General features: G+C 40.2%; 1 protein-coding gene across 12 annotated transcripts in view; it reads left to right on the forward strand.

The window, feature by feature from the left end:
• The window catches only part of NPAS3 (neuronal PAS domain protein 3), a 634,645-nt gene that overhangs the window by 602,428 nt on the left and 18,270 nt on the right, over nt 1-13,947 (forward strand). For all 12 annotated transcript variants that reach the window (XM_083611875.1, XM_083611866.1, XM_083611870.1 and 9 more), the window contains 2 exons: nt 6,836-7,029; nt 11,432-11,538. In XM_083611875.1, the coding sequence (XP_083468001.1) occupies nt 6,836-7,029; nt 11,432-11,538 (301 nt within the window). The remainder of the gene's footprint in view (nt 1-6,835; nt 7,030-11,431; nt 11,539-13,947) is intronic.

Genomic DNA, 13,947 nt, shown 5'->3' on the forward strand with positions numbered 1-13,947 from the left:
ATATGTTGTTGGACTACAACTCCCATCATCCTTGACCATTGGCCATGGTGGGCGGGGCAGGTAGGAGTTGGAGTCCAACGGCAACAGGAAGGGGACAGGTTTCCCATCCCAGGTCTACAGGCAGTGGCTCTCCAGAGTCTTTTCCATCTGGTCTTTTAAACTGGGGATTCGAGGGGTTGAAGCTGAGATCTTCTGCATACAAAGCAAGTGATCTGTGACTGAGCAGGGTAACTTCCTGCTGGTTTGTACCCGGTATTGCTACAGCTTCAGCGAAAGAAAAACTCTGAGGCTGTTTGATTAATATTCAGTTAAAGTAACATTTTAAAAATAACTTCTATGCTAGTCGCTCTTAATATGAATCATCTAAGCCACAACAAGAATGCCAAAGAAATCGAAGGTTCTTAATCTTTTTTACAGGCACAGGTTTCAGACCATCCCTAAGATGACACCTTAATAACCTGACATTAGACATATCAGTTCATACTTGAAAAGCAGAGAAATGCAGCAAACAGATATCCAAGTGTAAATCAGTTCATCTTGAATCCTTCCGCAAATGGTCTGCTCTGGAGGTCATATCAAAGAGATCCTTCTTCCAGCTTAAATCGGTCTATTCTAAATTGATCTCAGCCCAGTCTCATTTAATGCATTAATGTCTAGTTTTTTAAGAATATGATACACAGTGTAGAGAAATCCTACATACTCCAGTCAGACTAGTTCAGAGGACTGCAGCCATAGTCACCATCATATTTGTTGTATTTCATATCAAAAGAGCTCTTGAGAAATTCTCTTGAAATGAACATTCTAATTTCTTATTATACAACTGCTCTGTATTCACTCTGAAAACAGCTGCATAGTATTCTAAACCGTGAGTTGTAAACATTGATCTTTTTGTTATGTAGGCTTATATTAAATTGAGATACCTTTTTTCTTATTAGTTCCTACAATTGGGTTCCTGGTGTCAGTTTGTATTTGGCTGCTTGAGCATATTTTAAAGTGTTGCTCCGTCTTGTGATGTTCTTGCCAAGAGCTTTCTTCAAGCAGCCTACACTATAAGAGTTCTTGCACCAACTACATTTTTAAAAACACACACCCTAAAAACCAATTTTCATGCCTTTTTCAGGTTCAGGTTGCACAGTGTTCACTTTAATTTTATTATTATTTCTTAACCCTTCTTAAAGAACTGGTGGTCTGGAAATGCTCATTTGCTTTGGAACCTGAAAAAAAGATAAATTTATTGCTAACAGATTTGTTATTCAGATTGTCAAATGGAAAAGGTGTTCTATGGTATTTTAAAATAAAAAATGGCATGTGAGATTACCAACAAACACTGAAAGGAGAGTTTTAAGAGATCTGATTTGATTTGCTGCTGTGATGGTGAAGAAGAATTATTACTCTGGTCTCAGATATAGTGAGTGATATAATAAACAAAATGGTGTGAGTTATGATTCCATGGCAATACCTATCCTATTAGGTTGTCATAAATCCAGGTTTTGCTATGTGTGTTCAATTTCTGTAACACAAATTCTGTATCATTGTTTATTTTCAGAAAGTGAGGTTGTTTTGTTTTGTTTGTTGTAAATTTGATTAATAGGAAATAGGAAAGAAAGCACACATTTCAAAATGGATTAATTGTATAGCTAGTAGACGCCATTCTTCAAAGGTAAATTGAGAGCTGGTACTTATAAAAGGAGAATTAAAGCTTGAACCTGCAACGCAATCTTCAATATACTGGCCTGTCCCATGATTAGGTTCATTCAGTTGAAAAATGATAGTCTGTACAGAATATTGTACAGAATATGAAATGGGCACCTCCTTCTCCACCATAAAAGAAAAGAAAAAAGCATTCAGCTAGGCTTGGGCAAGTCATGTAGCCTAAGCATCTCTCATAAGCTAGCCTACCTTACAGGGTTATTGTGAAGATGACATAGGATAGCCACATGCATGGTTCCAGGAACTCTGTAGACATAGGTTGTAATGCATGTGGGATAAATACTACAATTAAATGTGATAAATGTTGCTGCTGCTGCTGCTGCTGCTGCTACTACTACTACTACTACTAATCAAAGAAACTACCCTATAGGCATATAAGCTGATTATTAGTGTTTGCAAAACCCTATGCACAGTGCCTCACACCCTGGCAATCAGCTGATCATTTGTGCTTTGAAAGCTGTGCCATTACCCATGTGGGCAAAATCAGGTCCCCTGATGTCACTGTGGGTGGCCTCACCGGCCTGTCCAGCTTGGCCCACAGATGGTGGGGAAAATCAGGAGCAGGCCTGCTGGCTGGATCCAGTTCCCCATTCCTGGTGTATGGGGAATATATAAAACAACTTGATTTGTAAATAATTCCACTTGGAACCATGAAGACATCCCGTCTGCCAAGATACGAAGGAAGCAGTCTTTTAGATAGGTGCTTGTATTAGAATTCTTCAAGTTTCGACCCTTCTAGAAGCCTCTGGCTATTGTATCTAGGGGGCATGCTGTTAAATTCATGTTCACTGAGAAAAATTATCTATTGCTCTGGTATCTGCATGTATAAGGGAAGTCTGGGGCCTCAGGACAGACTATTTCAAAGTAAATGAACTGCAGGCAGAGAAGAGCAATGTGGACCAGGACGTGTACATAGGGTAGTGATGCTTGGTGTACAAATAGGAACATTCTGAGTACACAAGTGAAGTGTCCCTATTTTCCTCTGTGAGAAGTTGGGGAGTATGAGCTACTTGTCACCAACAGATTAAGACAGAGCATATGGCAGGGGGAAAGATATATATTTGTCCAAGAAATGGTGCTTGCTAGGATCCCCACATACATCATAAACTGTGTTTACATCCACATTCAACATCTTTCTCATTCAGTTTCTCATCAGACAAAATAAAATAAACTACAGTTTCCTCAATATGTTAGCACCAGGTGAAGATAATTGAAATTTCTTTCTAACTAGGGAATGAAGTATTTCAGCACAAAAATGTGTAATATACATTTTAGTTCTGCGTGACATTATGCAGATGTTCCGTCATCTGTATAGTTACCATACATCTGCATGCATATATATATAGAGAGAGAGAGATTTGATTTAGCTCTCTGATCAATAAAATAAAACCTCCTGGATATGTTCAGCATTGCTTTTCAATCTTCAGAGTCTGAAGCGGTGAAGTTGCCAGATGAGAACATTTATGTATCTAGCCCAGTATTGCCAGCTCAAACAGACAGCCGCTGTCCAGGGATCCAGGCAAAGCTATTTCCTGTCACCTCCTGACATCCCTTTAACTGGAGATTCCAGGGATTGAGCTTGGATCCTTCTGCATGAAAGCATGTACTCTATCACTGAGCTATGGGCACATGGGTAGCTGCCTTATATTGAGTCAGTTCATTGGTCCATCTTGCTCAGTATTGTCTACACTGATTGGTAGCAACTCTCCAGGTTTTCAGGTTGCGGTCTCTCAATATTACTGGAGATGCCAGGAATTGAATCTGGGACCTTCTCTGCCATTGAACCAAAGCTTTTCCCCAAGCTATGGTCCTTCTCATAAAGTTAGTGCCCCCCCCTTTCCCCTCCAAAAGGGCAGGCTACTTACTGGGGAAAATTTGCCAGCAACTGCACAATAAACAGAGCACTCCGTCTTTGGTTGGCTACCAGGGAAGGCACAGTGTTGGTTGACTGAAGAACCAATCTGGGAAATAGGCCATGGATCTTGCATTGTGGAATCAACAGAACTGGTTGCAGACTGTGCAGTGTGGTTATGTTTCCATTGCCTCTTTCTATCTTAGGACAATCAGGTAACATGCAGTTCAAGTTTGCCATTTCTCTTTGAAGTTTCTGATCCGATACTGTGCAGCAAAATCTAATTCAGACACCACTGAAAAAGACCAGGCAGGGTGGAAGACAGATGATATGGATATAACTGTGATGGAAACAAATTTAAGAGACTGGAATAAGATCTAGTTTATTTAGTATGAAAGAACTGACATTAGAGTCAAAGACCATCTCAAGTGTAAGCAGCTCCAGCTAAATGTGGATCTGAGCGGTCCTCAAATCAGAACCTACAAAGAAAGCACTACATTATTTGGATTCTGTTTTAAACTGTTTCCACTTGTAGTGAAATTTAATGGAATTGGCTTGCCAATGTTTGTATTACATCAGGTTTGGGGTGCAATTCTGAGTAAGCTAAGGCTAAACTAGACATGCTTTGGAGACTGACAGTCAACCTTCCTAAAGTCCTTCCCTGTGGTTAAAAGCAGTCAGGGAGGAGGGGACATATTGCCCCCAGATGGGGCACTAAGTAGGGAGGGCTTAACCATGCCTACCTTTGGAAATCCCCCTCAATCTGCTATTAGCTGGAGAGAGTCAGAAAAGACAAGAACAATTTGTGGCAGCTTTTACTAAAAAGAAAAAAGATATTGGGAGATGCAGTAATGGATCTCCCATGTCACATCCAGTTTTGCCCTATGATACAATGACTCCAACAGAACTCAACGGAATCAAAGGACTCATTGGTGTAATTTAGTTCCACCGAGGCCCTTGGGGTTGAGACATGCTGGATTACGCACTAGATTTCTTTCTTGTGGAATCTGCTAGAGGAGGGCTTTCGACACTGAATAAATAAGCACTTGTTCAAAATCAAATCTGTTTGATATTAAGCAATACGTTACAAAACACTGTTTCGAGCATATATGCAGAAGATAAGTAGGCTTTAAATATGGCATATCTTAGTGTTTTGCCCTTGGTGTTAACGCCAACTTCAAACACATAGTAACTCTTCATATAACAATAGTTTGCATCTTGTGTTTACTACAAGATTATTTATCATGTTATTTCTAGTTAACTATTAAAAAGCAGTATATTTCCAAGCATTTACAGATTTGTATTTCCCCCCAAGAAAGCTGAATTATGATCAAATAAGACAGATAATGATAAATAAGCATATAAGTAAGCCTAGCTTGAAGGAGCAAAGTATACTATTAATGTCCCTCCTGTGAAGTTAAATCCTATTTCTTTTAGCTATTTCTTCATTAGTTAATGAGGTCTCACCAAAATGGGTTTTTAAAATGGTATTCTTGCATCCTTGCCTCTAGAAATATCTTAAAATATTCACACAGAACTTCGTCTTCTGAAGGTACACTATATATGAATTTAGGCAATAATTACCTCAGTTGCTGGGTGTCATAAACCCACAACATCCAGATAGTCATCAGTACATATATAGCTCACAATTTTCAGGCAGTTTTTAAAATGGAGAATTGTAGAAAAATAGTAGTTTATATCTGGTCCTCATTGCTTGAATTATTTTTGACACTCTGTGTAGTTGATCGCTTAAGAACTTGCTAATGGAAAATGGAGCTTTCCAGCTCCTAGTCAACATTAATAACCTGCACAGATTAGTAGTAACTAACTTCTCCTGGCTCTTGCTGTGCCTTGGTAAAAATTATCAGTGGAGGAAGTGTCCATCTTCTGAAAAATCCCTATTGTAGTTGTCACTGACAGCTTCCGTGTTATCATCTCATCATAAAGGTCCTTGATTGGATGAACCACAAAGATTAAACTCTTCCTCAGAGAAAGGGGGGGGGGGAGAGAGAGAGAAACACAGTCTCTCCAGTTAAATGCAAATGTGTTCTCTGAGGATGAAAGAGGTATTTTAAATACAGATGATTCCTTACAATTTAACAAGGTAAAATGGCTAGTTTCTTATGCCTATGCAAACAGGACACAGCTTAAGTCCTTCCATACATTCAAGGGGAAGCTGAATTAGAAATGATGTGGCTATTTTCCTCTCTCGCTTCAAAACAGTGTAGATTTTGAGAGTTGTAAATCATAGACAAAAAGGGTTTCCGGCTGAAAAATGCTGAAACCTGGACTGGGGCAGGGAGCAGAACCCAGTGGAAACTAGCAAGTCAGGGCATGGGAGTCCAACAGTTTAAATAAAGGCCATTGGGCAGGGCTTGTGTCAGTTGTGTCATGTTTTTGTTCACCTAAGGCAGGTGTGGAGAACCTTCAGCTCTTCAGATGTGGTTGAACTACAGCTCCCATCACCCCTAGCCATTGGCCATGCTTGCAATGGAGCTGACTTATAAAAAACCAGAAATTCTAAATCAGTTGCATCAAACAACAAATTCCCTCCATTAAACAAAGAGAATGAAACGGCAATGAATGACTCTTATTCATGTACCAGATATTTCTATTTCTTGCACAGTACCTGGGTTGCCCCAGCAAGGTGTTGGTTGTCAAACAGGCTGATCTGTTGCTGACTCATGTATCCTGTATCAGAAATGCACAAAGATATTTAAGAATGCAAAGCAGCGTCTCTGTGATATATATTGCTGGCAATTTATTTAATTATTGGTCCGTAATTTTTTCTGAATTGCGGCTATACATGTTTTATAATTTAATCCTCAAATGTTTTAAAATCAGTGTTCCATTTTTTCCATCATCACTTCAAGCACCAATCTTTTTCTTACTTGCCTTCATGTTCCGGTTTGTTCTCGTTCTCTCTCTCTCTCTCTCTCTCTCTCTCTCTCTCTCTCTCTTGCAAACAAATAAATAAATAAGCGGACAGATAAAAAGATCAATAACCCGAGGCAGCTTGCATATTAGATTTGATAAATGTGAAGCATTTGGATATTATGTTCTTCTTCTTCTCTTCTTTCCTAGCATGAGGACATTCAGGACATGTTGACAGCCAATATTAATAAGCTTAAGACTAATACTGGCGGTGGCTAAATACAATTCTGGCAGAGTTAAGTGCTCTTTACAATAATAGCGCTGTCCTTTAAAAGGATTGCTTTCACATTTGTATCATGCATTTACTGAGATTTCCTTTTGCTGTTTGTTGTTTTGCAGGTGATTCATATAACAGGAAGGTTGCGCCTGAGAGTGTCGCTGTCCCATGGGCGGACAGTCCCTAGCCAAATCATGGGGCTTGTAGTTGTTGCTCATGCTTTGCCCCCTCCTACGATCAATGAAGTCAGAATCGACTGCCACATGTTTGTTACTCGAGTAAACATGGACCTCAATATCATTTACTGTGAAAATAGGTACAGCATTTTGGCTTTTGGTTTTGTTTTGTTTTGTTTTTCCAGTGTTGCGCATCTAAACATCCCTGTTCTACCACAGTACACATTCTGGAGGAGGGTACTGATTTCCTGGGAGGATAATGATGCCAGCTGTACAGCTATGTAGAAAAAAACCCCCCACCAAGTATCTTCTTTCAATCAGACGAGGGAGAACCTCATTTTGAGATTTGGAAAACTGAGTGGGAGATTGATTGACTGATGGTTGCCTAGAGAGTTAACGGAGGGAGGGATGCCGGAATTTAAATGTTGCTTTTCTGACTGCAAACTACTGTGGTAACCTCTGGATCAGCAGTTCGCACAGTGGAATACTGGTGCCCTTGGGAGTACATCAGTGAGTGCCTGAGTAAAATCATAACAGAATCTACCCTTTCCCACCCCATCTGCAGCAGCTATTCACACAACACACAGGCAGATAGGCATATTTTCCCAAGGGCAGGCAGTCATTCAAGTTTTTCTTAATTTTCTCTCAAGCCATATCCTATATTGGATCATTCTCAGATGGCTTTTCTCATCAATGAGGTAGAACACCATTTGTAAAGTTTGCAGCTGCACATCCTTTCCGTTTTTTTCGCAAGTACCGTTCATTCAAGACACTTTTGGTACTGGCGATACAATGCTGAACTATGGTCCAATATAAACAGTTTAAATTGTCTTTAATCCGTTACAAAACATCAACCAGGTAACTCTCTTTGCAGTGGGGCTTTACTTTAGAACACTGAAGTCATGAGATATCACTTTTAGTCAGAACAGCTGCACCTTTTGTTGCTTGGCTGGACTTTCAAGGAATAGGCCCAGTAGGTCAGCGGAGGCACCTGTGCATGATCGTGCCATGGAAGAAAGTAATATTACAGTTGAACAGCGGGGATGTTTGCAAAGAAGCCATGGGAAAGGTGATAGTTAAGTTGGTGGTACAGGAATAGCAAGCATACACGAATTGTAGAAACGAGAAGGTAAAAAAGTAAAAACATGTTTCCCCCCGGGTTGGGCAATAGATTAGGGCTGGCTTATATGTCAAGCTACCAGGTTTATTTCTCTCCTTCCACTGTGTGAGATACATGGGTCTTTTCCGTAGTGAAATCCACGAGTTCTGGAGCTGATAAACAGTTTAGAAATCTCAGCATGGGTGATGTATGCATCACCTTTCCCTACTTCTTTGTAAGTAGAGGTACACACGTAAAGAGATTTGGAGCACAGAGAGATAAGCCCTGTTCTCATCCGTCAACACTGAATGCTTGCGAATGGCAGTGGGTGGCAAAAGCAGGATCACAGCAGCATAGTCCCTGATCTACATGCATTCAATGGGTTGCTGTAACTTTGTATACAAAGTCTATAGGTTTGTCCACAAAATACGGGACCTCTGATTTTTATGGGGTTCCTGAGCATATGTACAGTTTGTAGGTGTCTGTAGCTGTGGTCATGGCAAAGCCTGCAGCAGGATTCTGTTCCCTCCTCATGCAACACATGGTCAATGAACTTAGGTAGTTGTGTGAACACAGCTGTATTCTTTCAGTCCTGCAACTAATCAGAGTTTCATGTTGACTTGAAAGACCTAGTACAGAAATTCGCAAATGAATTTTATGCACATGCTACTGCACCTATCACACATCAGAAGAAGAAAAAGAATCTTGGAGATTACAATATACTGTGCTCAAGTCAGATGAGGAGTCAGTAGTACACATTGTATAGAATGAAATTGCATGGTCAGGAGCTCTGTATGTAATGAATAGCTGACAGTGTTTCGTATCGGATTTTGTTCATGTTGATACAGTGACATGTTAAAGTGCCCTAGAGTACAGAATTAATATTTCCCAAATATTAATAACTATGCAATAATATAATGGTTTGTGCCTTTCATTTCCCCACTAGCAAAATGCCAATCAGTTTGGCAGGTGTGTTGTGGAGAAGTCCCATGCATTACAGCTTGCCTTGCAGGAATACTTCCCTCCTGTGGTCTCCTGTCCCAGTATCCGGGTTGGGAATATTTTTGTCCCCACCATGATGCTGCCTCCAAATTCAGCATACTTACTTTTCTCTCATACAATTGGATGACTATTAGTCGCTAGGCGAGGAAATAGATGTATGTATGTTAGAAGCACAGGAATCACCTGGCCTTACCTAATGACCTCAGGTTCTGAGGAGAGCAGACTTGGACCCTAACAGTATCTAGTGATGACAGCCATTTATTTTGTCCCATGGAACACAATGGTACCAATGACATAGAAAGCTACCATATACCAGCTCAGGTTATTTTCCCCTCTAGTAGCCCAGTATTGTTGCTCTGACTGGCAATGAGGTCTCAGTCACAGGCTCCAAGGTCTCGGTCACAGGCTTCCATCACCTGTTAAGCTGATTTAACTAGGGACTAGCAACATGAAAGCACGTGCTCTAACACTGAGAACACAGTGGCCCTGCCCCTTCATCTACAAACTTCTGTCCTGGCTTCCATTTCTTCGTCACGCTAGAATGATTTCCTTTATTTTCAGAGTATCTGCTCTTAAGTTTCTTATTTTGGTGACTTTCGTTTACAAGAACACCACATGGATGCTGAGCACTGAATCTTGGCAGTTTTCAAGAAAGCAATTTGCTTCTTGTAACTGGCTTCCCCACATTTGCTCCTGCTCTTGGGCTTCCCATAGGCATCAGGTTGGCCACTGTGAAACAAAGATGCTGAACTAGAGGGGCCATTGGCCTGATCCAGCCGGGCCCTTCTCATATTCTTTTGGAGAGGAATGTCCCTGCCTCCTGTCCCAGCCATGCTAAACCTGCAGTCTGTCATGAATGGGATTGGGGTGCGGGGGCTGTCCAGCTTCTCCTGGTCCACATCAATTTTATGAGACTTATATTCTACCCCGTCCCATCCTGCAAAACCTGACAATTGACTGGAGACAATTTGGTCTCCATCAATCTACACAAAAGTATGTGTTATCCCCTCTGGTGGGGGAGAATAGAGGAAGCAGAGTATCGTGGTTTCTCCTGCTTCCAGATGATGTAGGCAGCAGTCGTGTGTACACACACACACACACACACACACACACCACCTTTCACTTTAGTAAGTGATTTTTGCCAGATAGTGAGAACCTGCCAGGTAGTTCCCTAATTCACTGCAATATTTTTATCACACCTAGTTCTTGCTGTCTCTCAGAGTGACTATAGGGAGTAACACTCTGCTGGTTATCTCTGCACTCTAAATGTGTGAACCCTGTTTGTACTTTGATAGCTCTATCTCTAAACTAGTCTTAAACCTCTGCCATAGGGGAGCAGCCCTGCAAAATGTACCCTTGGGATCTTCATGGCTAAATGTTTCTAAAAGAGGCATTTGTGGGTGGCAGAATTTAAAGCATAAAAATGAATTATGTCTTCTAAATCAGGGTGTGTATGTGTGTGTGTGTGTGTGTAGAACCTATTTCAAATGTTTGTGCAGACGAGGCTGATTCACCCAACATGATTTTCAATTTTGAGGATTTCCCCCCCTCCCTTCCACTGAAGCCTGAGGACATTGACATCTGGACAATCAATGACAGAGACATACACATACAGAGAGAGGCTGAGCAGAGCATAGAGCAGAAAGAGGTACTGAAAGGATTTAAAAGTTTCTGTGTGGAGTAAACCACAAAGTCCCAGTTGAAAGAGCCAGGAGTGAAAGCGTTGCTCCCAGCTGAATAAGACTAGAAAAGAGAACACCCCCAGGCATCTGTATGTCTCAGCATTTAAATTATATCGCTTGAAATGTCAGTTTTGGACTTTGTGCCAGGAAACAGTTGAAGAGCCTTTTTCCCATGAATATACCCAATAGAAGACCAATCTGTTGAAATGAAAGGTATCTCTAATCATTTAGCATAAGCATAGCATGTTCTCATTTTATTATGTAACCTTGAAATATCTTGCTCTTTTAATGAGGAGCTTTGTATTTTAAGGAATTATATTATCTTAGTGGCTGTTGTATGACATGAGTGGACCCACCAAAGATTTGCTTTGCATTTAATTTAACTGGCTGGTATCTGCAGCTTTCCTTCAAAAGAGACAAACGGAAAATATCACAATCTTAGTTTGTGCCTCATCTGTGCATAGAAAGCAGCAATGTCATCAGTGTCCTGCAGTGATGAAAAACATTTCTTCAGATGCCCATTTTGTAGGAACCAATCTTAGAATTTCCTGTGTCTACAGATAAGAGCATGGACTAGGGACATAGCAATGTCTGTGCCAGCACAGCAGGGTAATGTGCGACTGCAATTTCAAGAATGTCTTGGCAAGCAGATACACGCGTGCTGTTTTTGGGGTGTGGATATAACATGATGCATTGTTCTTATATTGTTATTGACTTACTAATTGCTCAACTTATAGGCTCTATTTTCTTCCTTCATAGGATTAGTGATTACATGGATCTGACCCCTGTAGATATCGTAGGGAAGAGATGTTACCACTTCATTCATGCTGAAGATGTGGAAGGGATCAGGCACAGTCACTTAGACTGTAAGTACTTCAAGGCATGTCAAAATGAACTGGCCTTACAACTGCTCTTGAACTATTCCTTGCATATTGTACATTTCTTTGTGGTTTACCTTGGGAATGGTTCTGTTGTAAAATGCTCCCCTCCCCTCAATCATTTATGATTGCCAATGAGGGTTAGCAGTGAAACCCTATGTGTCTATTCAGAAGTAAACCCCATTGAATTTGACAGAACTTACCCCCACCTGAATAAGTGTAGGATTGCAACCTCGGTTAGTATAAATCTTTTAATTGGTTGACAGCTCTAGTCCTTAGTTATCGTAGCTAACAGTTGATAGACCTGTTCCCCGTAAATTTATATATTCTGTCTAAAAAGCCATTTATACTAGTGACCATCACAATATCCTACAGCCCAAAATGGGCTGCGGAAAAGAAAGAATAGTTTTAAAAGGCAGATGGTGCCATGAGGTCTGGAGACTGCTGAGAACAGTGATTTATGAGTGTTAATAAGTGTGGACAAGGCCTAGAAAGGGTTCCCCAAAGCACGCAAGGATCATTCTTTTCTGGTAAAACTTTTCTGGGGTGGCAGGACATGGTACAGCTCCTGTGGCGACTGGCTTTACATTGCTTTCCAGTCGTGTAAGATGGACAGGTCCTTTATTTGAGAATGCTTGTGAGATAAGCTGACTAGTGATACGGCCCTTCATACCTCAGCTGCTATGCTACTAACAAGTTTGCTATTGCTTTATGTATCACTTTATGGGCACAGTGCATATTGTTGCATGCATAGTTATCAGAGACTCAGTTGAAATGTGATGCTGAGCACATAGGACATTGTGCTGGTACATTTTTATACAACCAGCATCAGAAGTATTTGGGCCTGTGGTGGGATGCATTTGCATTCCACCCTCATCTTTGATAAGGAAGAGTGGGGGAAATGCTGTGCTTTTCCACTGGCAGAGCCCCCTGGCTGCAATTATTTAACATAGCTGGAATTAATGCCGAGGAACTACTCTGGAGTAAACTATTTAAAATTGGGGGCCTCTTTACCAACTCCATGCTAAATTCCTGTCAAATAAATCCCCTTGTAGCCTTGTTTTTTTTAAAAAAAAAATGTATTAGTATTCTGCATTCAGATAACCGTAAGAGGGACACAGCTAATGAATATACATCCCATTGCTTTAATATATGAAAAAGGCACTTTAAGAGGCACTGTTCTAGTACAACAGTGTTGCCCTGTTCTGATTTAGCAAGTCCATTTGCAACTGGGGCGGGAGGAAGAATGAATGGGTGTCACATAATGTAGAAGCATATGTCTCCTCAATTAATTGAAAAAATTAATGATGTTCACTGAACAGTAACATCAAGTACTTTCTGGCTGGGAACCCAGACAGGATGTAGAGGAGTCAAGACCTTCAGAGGATGTCATGAATATACTTCTGGACGAATATAGGACAATATACCAGGATTTAAAAAATGGATATATTGCTTGTAGGAACATTGTCACTAGCATTGCATGGCCACAGATATAATATGTTCTTTTCCATTTTGGAATCTTAATTGACGTCTAAATTCATAAACCTGACTCTGACAAAAAGATACTTGTCACCCTTAGCTATTGCTTGGAGAACATCCTCCTATTTCTTCAGGACTTGATTTACAGCTATAAGAAACACAATTCTTTAGGAACAGCGAGCAAGGGCAGTTCATTTCCCATAAAGCAAAGGTCTCTGATGAATATGTTTGGTAGCATTCTCTCTGATATACTCCTATTCGGTTTTCAGTAACTGAAATAATCCAGATTTTTTTAAAAAAACGCTGCTTCACTACCATTTTATTCACTGCTTCCTTTTTGCCAAGCGATCTTGCCCTTCAATTCAGAGAGAAGAGTTTTCTCCCAAACCAGTTACACATACGTACATGGCTGCTTTTGTGTACATTCATTTGAAGATTTCTATTGACACATTTAATATTACTTAGTGGTTCAGTCTCCCAGCTACAAATGAACTAAGCCTTTTAACTTGTACATATCAATTATATTTTTCTTGTTCTTTTAATAACCTTAAGCACATAAAAAAGCCCAGATAGAATGACTCGATAATTCTTGACAGTAAAAACACACTTCACAAGTTTTGCTATCATGCTGTGGAATAACTCTACAATGTCAAGTAGCACACAATTAGTAAAACTGTAGGGGGAAAAAAGGAGTGTTTTGATCCTGAGGAATTTTGATCCTAATCATATCGAAATTTCAATGCTCTTGTAGTGCTTAATATCTTCAATCATAAAAGAAATCAAACTGATTCCAATGTCAGCCTTTTGCATTTTGTGGCTGCTGTGAAATGCTAAAATATACAAATGAATGTCACTGTTGTACAAGTTTATGATAATCACTAAAGCAAAAGAGATTGATTTTAAATTAATGTGATAGTA

The sequence above is a fragment of the Podarcis filfolensis genome, assembly GCF_964270895.1.
Source record: "Podarcis filfolensis genome assembly, chromosome: 1".
NCBI lineage: Eukaryota > Metazoa > Chordata > Lepidosauria > Squamata > Lacertidae > Podarcis > Podarcis filfolensis.